Source organism: Melampsora larici-populina (assembly GCF_000204055.1).
Source record: "Melampsora larici-populina 98AG31 unplaced genomic scaffold MELLAscaffold_35, whole genome shotgun sequence".
Lineage (NCBI taxonomy): Eukaryota > Fungi > Basidiomycota > Pucciniomycetes > Pucciniales > Melampsoraceae > Melampsora > Melampsora laricis-populina.
The window spans coordinates 251,703-274,722 of record NW_006768799.1 but is presented as its reverse complement, the minus strand read 5'-3'; the positions used below and the strand labels follow the sequence as shown (position 1 = coordinate 274,722).

The window sequence follows — 23,020 nt, the reverse complement described above, 5'->3', positions numbered from 1 at the left end:
GAGGAACGTAAAATAATTTTTCTGTCGTTGAAGTATCTTTTTGAATCAGGAACTGTCAGTTCACCTAACCTATGAAGACCCGCGAAGCCAACACATAAGATAGCAAGAAAAAGCTTATCATCATAACTAGACGATAACTTAGCAACCACCGACTCGAGATGATCCACGGAAAGGGGATTTTTTCTGATGACCGGTTTTGAATAATTTTGTAAGCACGTTTTTAAAGTATCCTTCACTTCTTGATGACTTGCTTCACACACAACCAGCGGAAATTCTAATTTAAATATATGCTTGATGCCGATTAAATAAGCTCGAACCGATCTCGGGGAAATAATTTGACAATAACACGTAACGAAATCACATAGGTTACGCTTATTTGGAACTAAAGAAATTTTAAAATGAAGACAAAATTTAGTAAATGCTCTGAAACCGGACTTGTATTTATCAAGAGAAACAGGTTGAATGGTAGAACGACGATGTTGATCCGAAAGTTTTCTTAAGTCTTCTAATGACACATTTGGAATGATCTTTTTTGGATTCTTCAATAAAAACTTGGACAATTTGGATCTTCCCATATTTGAGCTGAATTGTTGAAAGCAGATAAATTCGAATCTTTCCCTCCAGACGACAAAGAAGAATCGATAAAAACACATTCCACTGAAGAGGCGCCAATTGCATGACATAAAATCGCCGCGTCCTTAGAAGAAAGAATATTGCCCTGACGAGATAGGTAATCTGCGGCCGAATTAGCCTCTGCTGAAATGTGCATAACTTTTATATCAGCATTAGCCTCAACCAACCGTTTAACGCAGTGACGAAATAAAGGTCTAACTATTTTGTTAGGCGCATGAGAACTAAACAAATCAACTACATTTGTGTTATCTGAGTGAACAAAAATCTTCTTCGAACCCTTATTTATACCAATGTCGATTGCCGTAATAACTCCTAGCAGTTCTGCCCAGAAGATATTCCTCGGTGGAGGAGGTAAAATGAAATATTTGCCAATTTTCGAAGCCGGTTCCCAAACTCCCACTCCCGTCATGCACGCATCAGTGTAGAAAACAGAATCAGCTTCCAATAAACCCCAATGAAATGAATCTAATACACGAATACCACTGCTGTTTCGAAAAAACTCGATCAGCCAGCGTAAATCATTTTGAATTTCTTTATTTAGCGGAATCTGAAGGAATCGATGCTCTTTATTGCCTGATTTTTCGTATAAACTTTGAAGAGCAAATCTTCCCCACGGCATTGAAGTACAAGCCCACGAAGCGTGACCAAGGATAGATTGCCAATCGTTAAGTGAGTGTTTCGGACTTGCGACGAACTTTTCTAAATTTTCAACCAAAAGAGCTTTCTTATCCGGATTTAAACTCATGATCATTTCAGTCGAATCGACCATATGCCCGATTATCTCTAAAGCTGGTCCATGAAGTTGCTTCTTCCAAACCCACGGAAAACCCAAAATATCAAAAAGATTCAAAAGTTTAGCTTGTTGTAAAGGAATTCTGTGGTCTTTAAAGTTAACGAAATGTCTTGATGAACAGACCCCCCACACATCATCCATCATGTTATTTAGATACTTGATGTCGAATACGAACTCAGCAATCCAAAGGACTAAAGAAAAGACCCCGCACCATATATGTGGAGATGCAGAATGACCAAAAGTCATGTTATAGTCAACTCTTTTTTTGTTACCTTTAATCTTAAGAATTTGCCGCATCTGATATTGAATATGTAATGGAATGATTCTAAATGCTGATTCAATGTCGGATTTGAATAATACGACTTCGCCGAATTGCTTCTTCATTTCAATTAAAAACGGGATCCAAGTCTTCAAGGAATCGTAAGCAACCGGAATATCTTCTTTCCTAATAAGGTCGTTTGGAGAAGGGCGTCCCGCACTCATGTTTGTGCACACTCGCATCTTATTTGAGTCTTTCTTCGATACCATCAATAAAGGTATTACCTTCATACCTTCCAGCAACGTCGTGAATTCTCTAGAGTATCTTCCATTAACCAGAGTCTCACAATTCTTAGTGGGGCAAATGTTTTCTTTTTTTATGTATCTTATTACTTTATTTCGTGGTTATGTTTCTCATCTGTAATTTCCACTTCATATACTTTCTCCTACCATGGTCAAAATACCGTGAGTAATGAGGCTTAGATATCTCTAAGTCTCTTTACGTGTTTGGGGGGGGCCGATAGGCCGCGGGTTTTCTGACCGGGTAGGCTCTCTGCGTGGTAGGGCGCAGGGGCGGGTGGGAGGAAAAGAAAAATTTTATAAGGAATTGTGAGACTTTCTTACTCTTCCTTCTTTTGATGCGATGATGTGAGTGAGTTATTCAGAGGGAAAGAATTTTGATAATGGAATTATTACATTCTTCAAAATTAGTTTCCGTTGGGGAAATCCTTTCCCCAACCCGTCTCGGTACTCATTTCCTCTGGTACCGAGTCTGCCCGAGCCTTGCTTGCCTTTTCCTCTTTCATGGAACTACGCAGGTGCCGTTGTTCCTTTGGGCACCTGCTGCATTCCATTAACCAGAGTCTCACAATTCTTAGTGGGGCAAATGTTTTCTTTTTTTATGTATCTTATTACTTTATTTCGTGGTTATGTTTCTCATCTGTAATTTCCACTTCATATACTTTCTCCTACCATGGTCAAAATACCGTGAGTAATGAGGCTTAGATATCTCTAAGTCTCTTTACGTGTTTGGGGGGGGCCGATAGGCCGCGGGTTTTCTGACCGGGTAGGCTCTCTGCTACCTATTCTCGGGACATATCGTCCGGAGCCTGCGGAGAGCCTACTCGGTATGGCCCGAGGCCAGATTAGTCACGACCTCCCCTTTCAAACTCAAACGTATATCAACGTCAAACAACGTTTCGCTCCTTTTTCTTTGTCGATAACGCTCATCTCTGTTTCTGCTATTTCACAGACGTCCTCTAACTCACAGCTACTGAACAACAACATTCGATACCACAACAAGAAACCCAGCTTTCATCCTTGACTTAGTCCCATTTAGTTCGACTCTATCTTCATTCTCTCCCAAACCATCTTGGCATCTTTCACGTCTCCTTTGCTGTACTTCCTCAGATATAATTGGTGCGCCTTCGACTCCCAACGTCCAGCTCTCACAATATCATCCAAAGGTATTTTATCGTTCCATTTAAGTGTGGCTCCTCCAATCCTAAACGAGTGACCTGATAATTGATGGTTTGTTTGATTTTTACTCCAGACTCTTTTGTAAATATTCAATGTCACGGCCTTCGTTAGAGTCAAGCACTTTCCTTTCCCGTCTGTGTAGGATAGCAATCGATCGGTTAAGTCATTACTCGGGCTCTCTGCGAACACCCGTTCCAACGCCCTGACTGGACATAGATGCGAAGGTATACGTCGAAGATGCAAATATTGGAGTTCCCCGGGTCTGGCGGTTTTAGCATTATGTAACACTAACTTTAAGTAGGAATGGTCTGGTGAGTAAATTACATCTCTTCTTAACACCAATGCCTTCCCCTTTTCATCTGAGACTAATTCTCCCAATCGAGCCATACCCCAGAATGCCATTAATGCGATTGCTAACGCTAAATGTTCTTTCTTGCCTCTTTTATCTAGTTCAATTACCAGTTCGGCCAAGTGTCTCAATTGTACTGGCTTCCTAACATTATTACCGACTTCCTTACACCTCGCGTCTGCCACACTCGCCGATTTCAGTAGCAATTTAGATACTCTATCATTTTCATGTGGGAACGGTTCGTTATGGAATAAGTGCCACGATCGTATTCCCGATATGTACTTCACTAATGTTTCTGCTGTCACTTTATGTTTTGCGTTCATCTCATCTATTATGTCTTCATCATCAAAATCGATATTGAATTCTCTACCACCCCATACGATGAATGACCACATCAAGTCTTGAGATAAAGGTAACAATTCACATCGGCTTAATTTTTCCGCCTCACCGAACTTCTCTAACTTTGCCATCGCTGTACTATAGTTCTGCAGCGTTGCTTGCGACCAACTCCCATTCAACAACCTAGTTTTTATTTTATCCGATCTCCAATCTATAATTCTATTTGTACAATGAAGGTTCAATGAAGCAGGGAGAAGGATTCAAATGAGCAAGACTTCAATGTTATCTAATTCAACTATCTTTGAACAATCAATCACTTACCCTTCCCTATTCTTCAAGAAAACCATAATCTTCTTCTCACTCGTCATCATTTTCAACTAATCTCGCTTCAATATATTGAGCAAGTTCCTTGGTAGGTCGATCCGTACTTGCTGGTGAAGATCTTTGTTCTTTTCTAACCCTCTTGACAATTTGTCAGCGTTGTTGTCTCCTGACGTGACTCTTCGTGCTACGATCGAACAGTTCAAACGAGTAAGTACCTTCTGGATTTCCTTCCACTCTTCGTTAACTAATTTGTGTTTTGACTTAAATTTTGTTATCACTGCCTCTGTTGTAGTGTTGTCGGTATAGACGATAAACTTTTGGTTGTTGGTTGGACGCAGTTGTTCTATCATGAGTAAGCCTAAACGTACTGCGACAGTCTCTAGCCATGCGATATCACGCTTCTGACATCCCTGTGATATACCTTCTGTCTTCCAACTGTCAGCTAAAGTGAAACTTGACCACCGGCTTCCAATTAGCACGCCGATCCCGTAACCTGTACTCGCGTCTCCGACCCACTCTATCTCGGTAGGTTCAATATCTTTGGTAAATATCAACCTGTCAAAGTTCTCAAGACCCCGCAACCACTCTTTCAATTCTTCTTTCGCTCCTTCAGGCACTTCTCTCAGCGCACTATGATTATACCACGACTTATCCCACCAGTACAGATTCCAAAGATAACACCTCATGAAAGGTAACAAGTATATTAAGTGACTGAGCTGCCCGACAATTTTCTCAACCTCTTTCTTTGAGCACTTCCGTGCGGGCTGAAGTAAGTCTTTTATCTTTTCAATCCGTTCCAACAATTTTTCTTCAGGTAGCCTAACTGACTTGTCTTCCCCGTTCCATATAAACCCTAGGTATTTTTGCTCGGTGTTCCAATCACAAAACTTTTCTTCGTTGGACTGGACTCCTAAATCCTTACTAACTTGTATCACATCTCTCATTTCAAGTAAGTCACCTTCAATTTTTTGCGAACATATTGTCATCAACCCAACGGAACACCACATCAATGTTGAACTTTGCTTTTATTATATCTCTCCATGCGTCTGCCATCCACCCAAATGTCCCACAGCCGGCGACACCTCCAAAAGGTATCCGAGTGTCTACCCAAATCCGGCCTTGAAAGTCTTTGATTGTTAGGTACCTCCACTGCGATGGTTGAGTTGACCCCTGCCTATACGCTTTCAACCAATCGACAATTGCTAACAAGATCTTCTTTTTCAGATTCGCCTTAAAGTAATTCGCTACCTGGTTGAAATCATCCCAAGTGGTGTCGAAATCATGTTTATTTACAAAAGAATTTACTGAAGGTATATCGTATTCTTGTGAATTGTATCTAGCCGTCCGCGTCCACTTCACTGCTACATCTGTCCGTGAGTTTACATCTTCATCCTCTGACTCCGTTTCATCATCACTTCCTGAGATCTCCTTCCTTTTCTTCTTGATTACAACTTTCGCCTTGGGGTAAGATAGATCGTTTATCATCCGAAGTGATCCATCGTTATTCGTCACGCTCCCCATTGGATTAGAACGAAAGAAGCCGAACCTCTTAAATACTTCTTCATGAGTAAAAGGCCCAAAGATTTGTCCGAATCTTCTCTCTTTATATAGATTTTTCATTATCTTGTCTTGAACCGCTGTTGCTGATTTATGGTTATCGGGGGTAAACCATTTCTCTTCTTTCCAGGTATGTGTAGGGATACCTTGGTTAAATCCACCGGTCAGTCCTTCCCACACTTTCTCCCATTTCTCTAGTAGCTCATATTCAGTCAATAAAGCCTTCCACTCATTTAAGTTCATTTCATTCTTTGCTTCCGTTGGCCAGTTACTCAGAGATTCAGGTGTGTCAACTCTGTCGTCTTCGTCGGCATCTGGAAGTTTTGGTTCATGTACTTGATTCTCAACATGCGGCGCGGTACGAATTTTTAACTCAAATGATCTGTTAGATTTTCTCAGATTCAATTAAACAGAAAAGGAAAACAAGAGAACAACACATTTGATTAGCTATTTATAAGGGCCAACATTTTTTTTTTTTTTTTTTTTAAATTGAAATAGGGCAAATTCAAACAAAATAGGGAGACAACTTGAACAAACAGAAGATCAGAGGAATAACTAAAACAAGTAAGATAAACATCTATACATGCATCATTTTTTTTTTTTTTTTGAACTGTTGTTTCCAACTGTCTAATACAACTCACGTTGAACCTGATGCTGCACCTCCGACAGATTTCTCTCCACCTTTATTTGCCATTGATTTGTCATAACTCCCAGGGCCTATTGCAGGACGAGTGCCTCCACCTCGGCCAGCTGTCCATCCTCTACCTCCCCTTTGCGCACTGCCTCTACCACCTCCTCGACCTCCTCTAGTATTCTGATAAAAGTCATTTTGGTAGATTGTCGGACTTGGATTTGTATAGTGGTTCGGATTATAATACGGCGCAGGATGAGTAGCATTTCGGTCATAAAGTGGGCTAGTACGGTCAAAGGCCGGGTTGTAATGTCTACCCTTAAATCCATTACCTCCTACTTTACCCGACGCTGACATTCTTGCTAAAGGTTGCGACACCGGTTGGTTAGTGATTGACGATAAACTCCTTCCTGTCAACATATCCGCTTGAGTGTCGATTAAAGCAGTATTGGAGTCCCACGAGGCATTCTCCGGGTAAGTCTCCCCGTTAATAGGGCTTATGTGTTGCATGACATTTCCAAAGGCATATGGGTTATCGATGTACTTATAATCGTTGAAATGTTTTGCATCTTCTTTCGCTCGATCAGCCAATTCTTCATTCAGCATTCCGACATCGGCCATTGAGCCATCTGGTAACCGATTCTCCCAGACATTGCGACGATGTGCGATATCATAACGCATAGCAGGAGTCCACTTCCCATAGCATTTTGCTTGGATAGCTAGAACATTCTCTTTATGAACTTTCAATCTTGGTGCTATTGGTGAGTCTTTTTGAGAATCTAATACATCGTACTTCTCCTCTTGATATTTGACCATTAAATCGTAACGAGTTGACCACTGCATTGGCGTTAATCTATATTCGTTTACATAGGGTAATCCCACATAAGAAATGATATTTGTCGAACAGCTGGTCTTTAATGATCTACTTTTCATGAAGATAGAGTCTTGTATAATCCAAGTCGGGTCAAAAATTGAAACTGGCATGTGGATGTTTTTATTAAGCATTATATCATGGAAGTACTGTGATAAACCTGGCATGTTATTAGATGGTAAGGAGCCTAATGTCATTTTAGTGTTTGTTTCAATCTTGGATTTTGATTTTTCTTTGACGGTTTCAGGTTGAACTGGTTCTGTAGCGGTCTTCACTCTATAGGTATAATTGATCATGCCTATATCACGTGGTTCAGTGTCTTCATTTTGACACCAGTGTTGGTATTCTTCCCAAAAGACTCTATACTGGCCGATGTCTCTCTCGAACGCTTCTCGAATGTTCGCAAGCCATTTAGCGTGGCCGTGTTCGATATGGACAGGCTCTAGCATATTCTCTATATCAGGACCTGCACCAAATCATTATCAAGTTTTTGAGAGAAGGATCACTTTGGTAAGTACGTTTTTTTTTTTTTTTTTTTGGAGTTTTATTATTGAGTTTTATTATTTGGATTATCAAACGTCTTTGTTTAAGGTTGTTTCATACGGTGACTTCTCTTTTTTTTTTTTTTTTTTTTTTCCGGCCACACTAGAGATTTCTGTAGGCCACACTGGGATATATTATTCAGGCTACACGTGATTATCATTCAGGCCACACTAAATCATCTTTCAGGCCACACTTTTTCATTGTATCTTCTGGCCACACTGGGGGGGAATTCTCACGTACAGGAGACATTGTCTCAGTTATCACCCGGGATACGGTGGGTTCGTAACTTAATTCTGCTTGTGAGTCATGTTTTTAATTATCTGAAGTTGGAGATTATTGTGGAGAGGACTTATATAGATACCATGACCACAACTGTTTACGACTGGTATAGTTCTGAATGAAAAATTTCTAAAGAATGCTTTATGGATCACTAACCTAAACCTGTTATGTTTTCACCTCGATTATTCTCCTCATTTCCACCACTACCTCCTTGACCTTCGGTGTTTTGGTTTTGATCTTCCGTCAGGTTTCCTTCTGTTTGATTGCTTGGATTGCCAGTTTGACCACTTGATGATTGATCGATTGGGTTGATAGTTGAGTTACCTCCTTCACCTCTTCCTTTCCCTTCACCGCTACCTCCTTCGTTCATCACATTCATGGCTTTGTTTTTCTTTCCGCTCCTAGTCCTATCCTTCACAGTCTCGGTCAGTTGGCCAGGTGTCGATTCTCTTGGAGGAATACTATCCGGTACTGACGCCGAGTTCGTGTTTGACATTTCGATAAAGTTAATAGATAGTCTTGGGGTAATTGATTACTCTGGAAGAATCGAAGGAAGAACTAAGATGAACTGGATTGGAATAAAACGATGAATTGTACAGTTTAATGTGTATCAGGGAATTGGTGCTACTGAGTCTCAGTGATTTTTCTTTTCTTTTTACTTTTAATCACTTGTCTTATGAAATATGAATTATATTGTATGTGGTAATATAGGTTTGACTATATCTTGTTGGTTATTTAGATGATAGTAATCTTGAAAAGAAAAATTTTATAAGGAATTGTGAGACTTTCTTACTCTTCCTTCTTTTGATGCGATGATGTGAGTGAGTTATTCAGAGGGAAAGAATTTTGATAATGGAATTATTACATTCTTCAAAATTAGTTTCCGTTGGGGAAATCCTTTCCCCAACCCGTCTCGGTACTCATTTCCTCTGGTACCGAGTCTGCCCGAGCCTTGCTCGCCTTTTCCTCTTTCATGCAACTACGCAGGTGCCGTCGTTCCTTTGGGCACCTGCTGCATTCAATACCAGAACCGCTCCGCAACATATAGCGGTATTGGAGCGGTATTGGAGCGGTTTTTACACCGCTATATTGACCACTATACGTAGCGGTGGCTCCGCTCCGCCATCCCAAGGCGAGAAAACCAATAGCGGTCTGACCGCTCCGATATGGGAAGGGTCTGAGGGCACTTCAATATGCCTTTTAGCCCTTATAGCAGCGATATATAGCGGTATCGGAGCGGTAAAATACCTTCCGCTCCGATACCTTGTGATATTTTTTTAAAAAAAATATCGGTCGAGTATCGGTGATCTCATAGCGGTTACTCCGCTCCGATACCAAAATGGGTTGAAATCCATAGCGTATCGGAGCGGTTCTGGTGTTGGTATCTTCCTTTGTCAATTTCATCTTGACATTGGGATTCCAACACAACTTGATCAGCCGCGGAAGAAATTTGATTCGGCCCATCAATTATAGCTGCATTAGGTAAGGAAGAATTCGGCCAAAACCCAAGTCGAAGGCCTTTCATCACTGAATTCACGAAAAGACGATTAGGATGTTTGGATAGAAGAATTTCGAACTTATCCACCTTGATAGGAGTAACTATCTTAAAGAGATCTGGATATTGTTGGATGGCGAAGTCCGCGTGAACATCTTCTGAAAGAGGAGGGGCATCGGGAAACGGTCTTGCGTAGAAACTAGAGTCAATTGCCGGAGAATACCCTAAAGGATTTACGCCGTCCCATAAGTAGCCGCGAAGAAATTTTTGAGGTAAGAATTCGTCGCTCGATACCGAAACTTTTGGAGGTGAATCCGTTTCCATTGGCCATCTAAAAGACAACTCAACCGTTGTGGAAATCAAAACATGTCTACTTTTCATATTTTCTAAAAACCTCATTTTCTTTTTGAAACTCAAAGTTTTCTTTTATTGAAGATCATCTTTAACATCATAGTTCAATTCTACATTTTATCTTCAAGATCATTTTTTATAAACTTGGTTTTTTTCATTTTTTTCATTTTGGATCAATTTTAATATACACAAATCAATTTACAATCAGGTTATTACAATTCAGTTTCAACAATTCCTTCAGTTTATTTTATTTTATTTCAAGATACACAATCAGAAAACATCTTAAGATATTATAATCAAAAGAGAAAAGACAACATTAAATAAAATAGAAGAAATACATAGCAACAATTAATTAAATTAAATCAAAATTAAATTGAAGCAACTTAGCTAGTACAAGAGAAACTGGAAAGAAACACAGATGCGAAATCACTTACAAATCATAATTGAAAGATCCATCAAAAGAAGCTTAAAATTGAATCAAAGGAAAAGGAAGATTGGTCGATTAGAGTGAGAGAAAGTGCTGAGAAGTTACTAAAATCAACTTAATTAAACAAGTCTATTACATCAACTCGACTAGCTAGATCATTAGAAGAACAATGATGCAATCTATTTGGAGTCAATTCGAATTAATAAACAAATTCAATTACATACTAAATTAATTAGTAATAGATCAAATTACATATCAAATCAAATGAATTCAAATTATTAAATTGCATAGAAAAGTTAAAAGGAATCAAATGAAAGTGACAAATCGAAATGAAAGAGAACAAACAGATGAGTAGAGAAAGAATAGGAAGTGACATGAGAAAGGAACTTACATACAAATTGAAATATGTAATAGGGGTTGCGGGAGAGGAAAGTAGTGTGTGAAAGCGTCAATCTTATGTAAATTGGGGGGATAGGAGACTAAATTTACTAGACAGTGTGATGGTGCGAATAGGGAGATGAAAGGTATATAAGGAGGGGGTCTGGAGGCGAAATTTGGGGAGTTTTAATTGTCCAATTGTCCAATTTGTTCAAGTGTGTGTGTGGGTGCTTATTGAGTAGTTTTTTGTTAGTGTTTTATTTAAAGTGTTAAAGTGTTTATTTCAAAGTGTCCTTTAAAAGTATTAGACTTTTAAAAGTGTTATTTCTTAGTTTTAAAGTCTGAACAAAGAAAGAGTCTGTGTTAACTATCTAGGAAAGATAGTAATCAAATAGTAGTATCTGTGTGTGTCTCAAGTTTAGTGGTAGTTCTTATTTTTTCAGTGGAATTCTTTTGGCAAATAAACTTCAATCATCTCAACTCTATCTATAGAAGTTTAATCAACTTCTATCATCATCATCATTATCAGCTTTTTTCATTATTATTTTTTAATCCTTACAAAGATCTCAGTTGTGTATTTCAAAAGCAATTTGACTGTGAAGCATAATTAACCTAGTTGTGTAGTGTTGTGTTAGACTTTCTATAACCCTAGCTTAAACACTTTTAGTGTTTAAGGACCTTGGTGACCACCCAGTACAGTCATTAGACTTGTCTGAGCTGTTTCGGACCAGGTTCGGTACTGATTTTATCAGTAGAAAGGATAAAATAACATTATTACAGGTATTGATTGTGTGTAGCAGGAAAGATTTGTCTAGAATTGTGCTCCTCTGCGTGAACTTTTGAGATTCTTATAAGGTTGAGGGCAGCTTAACTGCACCTGTTGTACTTCCATTCTCTCCGGCGGTACTTCATCCCCTCTCCGGCTCAGCCTACGCTACACTGCGTAGGAGTTCTACACCGTCAGACAATGAAAAGTTTTTTGCACATACTACTAATCAAAAAAATTGATAAGAGAATACCAACCCGTCAATAGAATTGTCATCACAAGGTTCTTGAAGACCAATGTCATCAGACATGGTCGCATCCTTTGTGATCTTTTTGACAACCTTTAACGTTCTAAAAGAAACACTCAAATGTCAGACAATTAGAAACAAATAATTGCCCAACTTGGACTAAAAAAGAGAAGATAACCGTCACCAACACAGCGGTGGATGCGAGGACAAGCTGGTTTCCCAAGCTTGCAGTGCCCCAGGTTATGCGCAAAGCAAAATTGCTCGTGGTCTTCCAAACCATCCCCATCTTCCACTTCGAAAAGACCTTTATGCTTATAAGAGGATTTATAATGCAAAGGAGATTCTCGAGTTCTTTGAGAGTATTGTTGATGTTGTTGATTTGACCTTTGACGTTGAGGTTGAGAAAATTGACGACTGCTAGTTGATGCCACCGGAGGTTTCTCATCAAAAGCTTTTGACATATATCTTGTTCTGATCGTTGCAAGACTTTGATGATTCCAGTCTGCAAAAGATATTTCTCAACGAATAGCAAATTGGCCTCTAAGAGCGGCATCAAAATTTGCCACACAAGTCCAGTCTGCTTTCTGGCCATAAGACATAAACTCTTCTTTGATCCACGTAGCATATTTAAGAAAATATTTAAAACCTTGAGGAAACGCTTCTTGATAAGCTTGCTGCAGAATATCAAAATAATAGAACCAATCTTGAATGTTGTCCAATCTGCTAGCAACTTTTTTGTTCTGGATTTCGATATCTTTATCTTTTCCAGCAACCATAAGATTTGTCGAAATTCCTTTCTTTTCAGCCATGTACTCTCCCTTAATCCTTTGAAGATCAATAAACTTCCCTTGTAACAATTCTTTTGACAAATTAGCTGGGAAATTGGCTGGCTTGACCAAATCGTTGAATGATTTGACAGCTTTCGAAATATTGGGCGCGTATCCTCTAACTGCCTTAGAGAAAACCAACACTGATTCGGACATATTTTCTGAAGCAGAAGGTCCAGTCTCAACTCGTTCGATGAACTCCCAGGACTTCTGCATCTTATGTTTCTTTGCTTCTGAATCATCTTCATCTGAATCATGATCTGATTTTTGACCTTTATCTTTCCCTTTATCGACTCTTGGAACAAACGGAGACAAAGATCCGGAACGTTGGCGATTATTCTGACGGTCCAGCATATCCCTGGCCCTCTGTGCATTATTGATTTGAGCTTGAGTGAGGATAGGGATATCTTTATCACCTTGGTTGCTCTTAGATGGTGAACGTCGAGGCGATTTTGGAGGATCGGGTGGATAAACCAGATTGTTGTTGATATCAAAGACATACACGGGATCATCATCTGAAACCACAGGTCCCGTAGGCATAGGACTTTCATTTTTATGAAACTGGCGGTTTGCCGCTTTGTCTTGATCGATAAGCTTGGACGCAAATTTAGACCATTGCATATGCCAATTTCTAGACTCGTAAGGGACGATCTCTGCAAATTTTGATCAAACCCAAACCATGGTCTTGCTGTCAGACCAACACCACCGCGCTTCGCTCCGCTTCGCTAAAAATACCAATTTTACGAGCGGAGCGGTCTGGCGCTATGATAAGAGGCCAGATCGCTACGCTATAATTTCGCGGTCGCTATGATGTTCTAGAGCGGTGCGACATTTTATGTTGCTCCGCTTCGCTCTGTTTTTTTTTGGTCAGATAGCGCAAAAAAGCGCGCACGGTGGGTCAAGATTGGTTTTGACACAATTTGGTCACTTTGTATGATCATTGATGGCAGAGTGGGGATTGTTAGAATGCGCACAAATCTCTAAGGAAAATAAACATGAGGGCCAAAAAGAAAACAAGAATAGCTGTCCAAAGGAATGATCAATAGCTATAGAAATTAAGTTTTGAAAGGATCAATTGTTCAAAAAGAATCAAACAAAATTCTACAAGAAAATGATATTGAGATTAAAAGAAACAAACTTAATATTAGGGGAAATAAATGAAAAGGAATTGAAAGAATAGAAAAGAACCAACCTATACATAAATAAAGGATTTCATTAAAGGTTGGTTTTGATAAATTGATCAAATAATGTGAAATGACATAAATAAACAATTGATTGAAGAAAATCAAACAAAAAGATACATATTAAATAAAGGATCGATCGATCGATTGCGTTCCCTAAAAATGAAGGAAAATAATGGTTTTTAAGAATTGATGAGATTAAATGAAGAAGTTAACAGATCAAAACATTAGTATCAGATAAAGAAGGGATATATAAGTTGGAAGAAAAATAACTTACTAACTGAGGCAAAGACCAAGCTAAACAAATGAAGTTGATCAATGAAAACAAAGGATCGATTGAGATTTGAAGTTTTGAGATTGAAATTTGGGAATGATGCGAATACAGATGATCACAAGAGAATTAAGAAGGGAGGAGTGAATGATTCATGGGAAAAGTAAACGAGAAAAGTTCAAAAAGTGAAATCGAACAAAAAGAAATCCAATAAACGAGATCGATCGAGATTTCCTAAAAAGAAAACTAATTAAAACAAAAGAGAAAATGAATACATCTCAAACCTGCATTTGTGGTGGTGGAATTGCCAGATTGTAGTTGAATCGATAATGTATACCGGGTGGTGGGCCAATGTAGAAATGCTTGTTGATGTGGTGAGGTGAGGTGGCAGGGTTGTGGAAGGGTTGAATTTTGGTTGTTGTCCAACCACTAATATGTCTGAGTGCTGATATAAGGCGCTCTGGGGCGCTGTGCGGCGCTAGGACGCTATAGTGCAAAACCGCACTCTGAAGCGCTATGACCCCAGATAGCACAGCGATATTTCACTATACAGTGCGGCAAGGTAGCCCGCTATCTGGGTTAGGTTGTGGATATAGCTATAGTGGGGCGCCCCACACGCTATATGGCTAAAGGCATAGTGCAGGCGGTGCGGCCGCACCGCTACCGCACCGCTGCCGCTATTTCGGGCGGAGCGCCGGTGGTGTTGGTCAGACCCACCCGCCAATTCATATTCGGTAATGAGGGAGGCCAGTTTTTCGGCAACCATTGCCACAGCTTCGAAATCAAATTTGACATCACTCATTTACGATTATAAGTGGAACTGAGAAGTAGAACGGTTTTTAACGGCTTTTAGAACGGTTTTTTGATAAGATTCTAAGATTCTTAGAAGACTATCACTCTGTCCTCAAACGATAACCTTATAACTTTGAAAAAAATATCACTAGAGAAAAGGATAATAGAAGGAAATCGGATGTGAACACGATGGGAAAGAATAAGATGAAATTCGGAAGTGGTAAACAGCCATGATGTCATGGTTGTAAATCTACAAATACAAACCAGTGTCCGACCCGTTAGTATTATAACATATGTTTAAAACCCGAATTCATCACATTCCCATCTGTTAATAATCCATTACCAACAACTATATGAATTTTTCTTGAGTAGCCATTATGATATATGTAGTTGGGGCCCATTTGGCTGGTTTAGCCAAAAAGTGTTCACAAAAATGCTTTTTCAATCTGCCCCTTTTTCATGGGGCGGAATGAAAAACTGGAAATTTGGTTATACAATTACCAAACACTCAACCAAAGAGCTCATCAAAAAAAATTGAAATAGAGGGGGATATGAGGCCAAAAACTCTTTTTGGTCTCAAAAACTGGCTCAGGGCTGTTTTTCAAAATTGAAGAGTTTTCGATCAATACCGGTTTTTGTTGTTGGTCGAATGAAGTTGTCAAGCACCGGTGTTTTTGATGAAAACTAAAACCTGTTTTGACCCAAAAACAACTTTTGGCTTTGGTGGTGCTTTTGACCAGAAACTGTTTTTGGGTTCCAGCCAAATGAGCCCTTAATTTTTTGAAATGTGGGTTTGAATCTGAAGAAAGTTACAGAATGAATTGCATGTGATTTGCTTATCCAGACAAGCGGATACCTGAGAAGACCTGTTTGTAGCTGATTGTTAAGGATTTACTTGAATGTTTGCACATATGTAGGATCCACTTCATGGCTTAGATATGCAGTGCAAGATGACTTGATGACCCATTCTACTCTCATCATGCCAAGGAACCTATTTAACGCTGGCAGTGGAAGGTCAAACCCTTGGGTCCCCCCTCACACAGTGTGCCACAAGACCAATGCCAGTGTATTTACCAACAAGTACACATCCCAAACTGGCAGCATCATCTCAAGACAGAGGCTTGTGACCATTGGTGTGAACTGTATCCTCCCTCCAACAGGAACAGCTAGCCCAATTACCCTGGTAAGTCAAAATGGAGGCCACAACATGGGATCCTTCTTGACTAATGAATCATACTCTTTCTATTGTCACCATGGCCAAATAAATAGATGAAAATGGGCCAAGATTACATTGGCATAGAACTATATTGCTGTCTTGTGTTATGAGCCCTTTATGCTTATACTAAGTTATGCTTGTACTAGTCTCAGTTGTACTTCCAATCACTGGTCAGAGATTTTCTAGTCTTTACGTTGCAATCTCGTTATAGTACTTGAATACCCTTGAAGTCCCTTGATCAGATCCCTCCACGCTTCTAACATATTGTAGATAGGATAATACAAAATCAACGGACTCATTCAAAATTAGATTAAGCTCAAAAGTACAAGTATTCAAGTTGAAAGTTTAAAAGAAAGAAGAAGAATAAAGTTAATAGTTAAGAAGAAAGTTTAAAAGTTTAAAAGTTTAAAAGTCAATTAAAGTTTCAAGATTCAGTATCAAGTAGAAATCTAGATCTCTCTAAATCCGAAGTATACCACTCACCATTCACAAACCGCAAGTAAAGTTAGCAGTATTCAACCAACCTCGTTCATATTCGCACCACATCATTAAAATCAGTCACAACGCCCGATTTCAAAGCTCCTACTAATTCTTCGGCCTCGGAGTCGAGTGAAAGCTCTGAAAAGTTTATAGAAGTCTTTCACGAACCGGGTAATTTGACAATGGACTCTCAGGGAGATCCCACTATGGCCGAAATTCTACGGCAATTAAATCAAATGAATGCTCAATTCACCGAAGTCAAAGCTAGCCTAGCCGAAGAATCTCTGAAACGCCAAGAAGCTGAGAAGCGAAGCGAAGAAGCTATGCAACGCCTGCAACAGTATGAAATCTCGATGTCGAACGCTACACAACCTGCTATGCCTATGATGCCCGATCCTACTACTTCAACATTGCCTACTCAACCTGTATATGTTAATCAAACGACGCCATCTCAGAAACTCCCGAAGATGTCAACTCCTGACAAGTTTGACGGTAGCAAGGGCTCAAAGGCAGAAGTGTTTATGAATCAGTTAGGTCTTTACATGCAATTAAACAGCAATTTATTCGCCAATGAACAAGCAAAAGTAGCGTTCGCATTATCGTACACGACTGGCAAAGCTAGTATCTGGGGTCAAAGCTTAGTAGATCAACTATTAGATTCTGAGAATGCGCATCTAGTAACCTGGACGAAATATATCAACTCTTTCAAAGCAACCTTTTTCGACTCGGAACGAATTGCGAAGGCTGAAAAGGAATTACGTCCCTAAAACAAAAAGGATCAGTATCCGATTATTGGATCAAGTTTTCAGAACTGTCACTTGTAGTAAAATGGCCAGAAGCTGTGTTACGATCTCAATTCGAGCAAGGTTTAAAAACGGAAATCTCGGTATACATGGTGAGAGATGTTTTTGACAATGCTGATGAAATGGCGAAGACTGCTATCAAATTAGACAATAAAATCAATAAGCGTCAAGATTACAACTCCTATCCGACAACGTCAAACATCACTACTCCTGCCTCTACGCCAGCTATTGACCCCGACGCTATGGACTGTTCGGCTTATCAACTAAACATATCAGGAGAAGAGTATAGAAGAAGAGGAACCTCATCAGCCTGTTATTCATGTGGAAAAACCGATCATTACATAGCTAGTTGTCCAGATAGATCAAGGAGGGGAAGGGGAGGCAGTCGCTTTAGCAGAGGGGGTAGTAGATTTAAAGGAAGGGTGGCGGAAATGGAAAGTAGCTTAGGAGGAAGTGAAAGTGAAAAGAAGGATGAAAGTAGAGCAGAGTCTTCAAAAAATGGCGATACTCGGGAGTGAACGTTGTGCCTCCCCCGAGCAATCAATTTGTGGATGAATTAGGAGATGTTAGTAGTTTAGTAATGAAAGACACTAGAATTATAGACATCATAACCCTACATGACCCACAAAAAGCCACAACTACCCTTGCCCGAGCCCTCATTGACAGCGGAGCCACTCACGAAGCAGTAAGCCTAAGCTTTGTTCAAACCCACTCACTTAGCACCTCTCAGTTGCAAGAATCACAAACTGTGGTAGGTTTTAGTGGACATGAGTCACGTATCAATGAAGTAGGCAAGTACAAGATCAACAAAGATGAAGACTCCACGACGTTCATAGTCACTAATCTCCATGACAAGTATGACTTAATCTTGGGTATGCCTTGGATAAAGAAAAATTATGAAATCATTGATTGGAAATCTGGTAAACTCAAAAAAGAAGAAGAAGAAATTGCAACTGTTGAAACAGTTTTGTCAGGTCTGCAAAAAGCCTGGTTGTTGTCTAAGGAGCCTCTCAGGCACGCTAAGAACCGTGACGAGGGGGTGGAGTTCAAGTTTAACTCTTTAACACCCCCACAATGTGAGTGCAATGCAACCATATCAAATCCAGTTTCAAAGACCGGTAGCGATCTTGTTTCTCCTTTAATGAACAGACAACGAATCTTGCAAGGATTAACGAACATTGAGAAGAGATACACAAAGCCGACCCAATTTCATCACAAATTTAATCAGTCATACCCGACTTATAAAATCGCTGCTGCCAAAACGTCATGGAACATTTCAGAAAAATTAGCAGCTGATGAAAAGAAGGATCAAGTTGTCAAGACCGCGGCTGAGCTAGTACCCGCTACCTACCATGAATACCTGCATATGTTTGAGAAGAATAATTCAAATGTCCTACCGCCTCACAGACCTTATGACTTCAGAGTGGATCTAATCCCTGGCGCTACTCCGCAAGCAGGTCAAATAATTCCGTTATCACCAAAAGAAAATGATGCTCTCAACGAAATGATTGAGAAAGGATTATCTAATGGAACTATCAGAAGAACGACATCACCTTGGGCCCCTCCGGTACTGTTCACTGGGAAAAAAGATGGCAATTTACGCCCTTGTTTCGATTACAGAAGATTGAATGTGTTAACGGTCAAAAATAAGTATCCATTACCATTAACAATGGAATTAATTGATAGTCTATTAGATGCAGATGAATTCACAAGCTTGGACATGAGAAACGGTTACAACAACTTACGCATTAGAGAAGGTGATGAAGGCAAGCTTGCGTTTATTTGCAAAGCAGGGCAGTTTGAACCGCTAACCATGCCTTTTGGACCAACGGGAGCCCCTGGCTTCTTTCAGTACTTCATTCAAGATATTTTAAAGAATCACATTGGACGAAATGTTGCTGCTTATCAAGACGACATCCTCATCTACACGAAGCCTGGAGAAGACCATAAAGCAGTTGTAAAAGAAGTCCTTAACATCTTACGTCAGCAAAATGTGTGGCTGAAACCCGAAAAATGCTCATTTTCATGCAGTGAGGTCTCTTACTTAGGACTGGTGATATCTAGGAATCAAATCAGAATGGATGAAACTAAAGTGAAGGCGGTGAAAGACTGGCCAGCACCAAAAAATTTAACCGAAGTGCAAATGTTTCTAGGATTTGCCAACTTTTATAGACATTTCATTTCACATTTCTCCAAAATAGCCAAGCCACTACACGAATTATCACGCAAAAACGAACCTTTCTCATGGAACAAAGGACGAGAAGAAGCCTTTGAAAAACTCAAGATAGCTTTCACCTCAGCTCCAGTTTTAAAAATAGCCAATCCGTATAGGCCATTCATCTTAGAATGTGACTGTTCAGATTTTGCACTAGGTGTGGTACTATCACAAATATCAATTGACAACGAACAACTTCACCCGGTTGCATTCCTTTCAAGATCATTATTACAAGCTGAAAAGAATTATGAAATATTCAACAAAGAATTACTAGCGGTAGTCACTTCATTCAAAGAATGGAGACAATATTTAGAAGGAAATCCGCACCGACTCAATGTAATAGTCTACACAGATCACAAAAACTTGCAGTCCTTAATGTCAACCAAAGAACTAACGAGAAGGCAGGCCAGATGGGCAGAGGTCCTAGGAAGTTTTGATTTTGAAATACGTTTCCGCCCCGGCAAACAGTCCACAAAACCAGATGCTCTTTTGAGGCGTCCTGATTTGATGCCAAGTAAAGGTGAAAAGCTAACCTTTGGACAACTGCTCAAACCTGCAAACCTCCCGACCGACGCATTCCTAGACGAACTTGATCTAATTGAATCATGGGTAGATGATGACTTGGACGAAATCTCGATATTGGCCAACAAAATCAGCGAAGACAACACAGATGAGCAGGATAAGGTGTGGAATGACTCTCAAATCATTATGGAAATTAGGAAGAAGTCAACAACAGACCAGAAAATCAAGGAACTAATTCAATTATGCAAGGACATGCCGGTGTCACGATTACTAGATGGTTACAACACTGAAGAAGGACTATTGTACCGCCATGGAAGGATAGTTGTCCCCAATAATGACAAGCTTAAATTAGAAATCTTACGATCAAGACATGACAGCAGAATAGCAGGCCACCCAGGCCGAAATTGAACGCTAGCTTTAGTAAAAAGATCATATTATTGGATATCAATGAAATCATATGTAAACAAATACATTGATGGTTGTCAATCATGTCAAAGGGTAAAAGCAAGAATGACTAAACCATTTGGGACTCTACAACCTCTACCAATACCATATGGCCCTTGGACCGACATATGCTACGATATGATAACAGACTTACCTGAATCCAATGGATTTGATTGTATACTAACGGTGGTAGATAGGCTAACTAAAATGGCTCACTTCTTAGGTTGTAAGAAAACGATGAACTCAGACAATTTAACCACCATTATGATCAAGCAAGTATGGAAGTTACACGGGACACCAAAGTCTATTACTTCTGACAGAGGAAGTGTCTTCATATCGAAAATCACCAAAGACATCCATCGTAAATTAGGCATCAGTACTCAGTCTTTGACTGCGTACCACCCTCAAACAGATGGGCAATCAGAAGTAACGAACCGTGCTGTAGAGGGCTATTTAAGACATTACACCACTTACATGCAGGACGACTGGCACTCATTACTACCAATAGCCGAGTTTTCCTACAACAATAGTCATCATGTGGCCATAGGCATGTCTCCATTTAAAGCTAATTATGGTTTTGACGTAACTTTCACAGGTGTGCCGAACTCTGGACAATACCTACCTATTGTTGAGGAACAGTTCAAGAGAATTAAAGAGGTGCAGCAAGAACTTAAAAGTGCAATGGAACAAGCTCAAGAATCGATGACCATTCAATTCAATAAGAAGGTACAGGCTTCACCAATGTGGAAAATCAACGACAAGGTCTGGGTAAACAGCAAGAATATTGCGACGACGAGACCATCAGCCAAATTTGCACATAGATGGTTGGGTCCTTATTCAATTGTTAAACAAATTAACGCCAATGCTTTCAAGTTGAAGCTACCAGATTCCATGAAAGAAATACATCCGGTCTTTCACGTAAACTTATTAAGAAGATTTGAAGAAAGTGAAATTAAGAATCAAACTAACAAACCACCTACTCCAGTAGTGATCAACAATGAAATGAATATGAAGTAAATGAAATTTTGAACAAAAGGAAAAGGTATGGAAAGGTGGAATACTTGATTAATTGGAAAGGTTACGGCCCGGAGCAAGATTCGTGGGAACCAGAAGCAGGAGTTCAAAATGCAAAGGACTTAGTAGATGAATTTAATAAAAGGTTTCCTGGAAAAGAAAAATCATATAGAAAGGCAAGAAGGTTAGTGAGAGGGTGACACTTTTTCCTCAAGTGGGTTTTTTAATGCAAACCCGTGGAAAAGATGTCAGGCTCAGCAAGAGGGAGCTGGGACATAAAGGGGGAGTGATGTTATGAGCCCTTTATGCTTATACTAAGTTATGCTTGTACTAGTCTCAGTTGTACTTCCAATCACTGGTCAGAGATTTTCTAGTCTTTACGTTGCAATCTCGTTATAGTACTTGAATACCCTTGAAGTCCCTTGATCAGATCCCTCCACGCTTCTAACATCTTGTGTCTTTATAGCAATTCCAAGTGCATGGTGCAACAGATGCTTGGCTAAGTATAAGGAGTGCTACAATGGCAACAAGGGTTAGAACATTCAATGGGAATGTGCTAGCACCATGATTATTATCTCAAGATGATGCTTTTTGGTATACCTGAGAGGCAAAAAACTTGGGAAAAACTTTCTCACAAACAAAAACTTGTACCATTTTGTGATGAGCCATGGACTCAAAAGTAAAAGCAACACAGATGTTTCAAACGTGATCTCCAAGCAAAACACATTCATCACTACCAGTGGCTTTACCATTGTGTCATCAAAAATTTGGCAGCTAGTGTGAGATACTGTATTGATTGCAATTGTAAGGCTCAAAAGTGCTATAGGTGGGCTGTAATGGCGGTATGTGGCTGTTGGAATGCGCCCACATTACGGCTACATCCACCATGAACACGGACCACATGTCAACTTTTCTTGATCAATTTTTCAACCTTTCTTAAAACAACTGCCATAGAATGCTTCATTATCAGACCCAAATTCAAGACAAAAAGTATATGACAGAAATACATCAAAAGTATGGATTTGATGGGTAAATTATGATAGGTAAATACCCCACAGAAGATGACTGAGAGAAAATTGTTCAACTAGATGTACTTGCTCCGGAACCAGTCTTTCCCATCCAGAATACATGTTGTTTAACAGGAATTGGCAAATCAATTGGCTCACGACAAAGTGGGCATGATGGGTTCTCTGTTTTTTTTGTAGTCATATATGACTGTGATATAAACAGATCAAGATGAAGGTGTTAGCTAATTTTGGGACGGAAATGAGAATACAAAGAGTTATTGATGACCTTTAGACAATCATAATGATAAACATGTTTGTCAACCCAATCTGGTTTGATTACACGCTCCCCAAACTTAAAGTCAGATAGACAGATCACACATTCATGACTTCCGGGGGCTTCCATGGGGGGAATAGATTTGGTCTTCAGTTGATATTGATTTTCTTACAAAAGTGAATCAAATAGAACCAATTTCATCAGTATGGAGTGATATGATCTGGTTATCATTTCCAAGAACTACAATAATGAAA

At 39.6% G+C, this 23,020-nt stretch overlaps 1 protein-coding gene across 1 annotated transcript; it reads right to left on the bottom strand.

The window, feature by feature from the left end:
• Positions 1–6,369: 6,369 nt before the first annotated feature.
• Positions 6,370–7,683, bottom strand: MELLADRAFT_90115 (uncharacterized protein; the record flags this gene model as incomplete). The annotated part of the gene is made up of 1 exon (XM_007413135.1): positions 6,370–7,683. The coding sequence occupies one exon, from the start codon at positions 7,681–7,683 to the stop codon at positions 6,370–6,372; it is 1,314 nt and encodes a 437-aa protein (XP_007413197.1).
• Between the last annotated feature and the right edge of the window lie 15,337 nt (positions 7,684–23,020).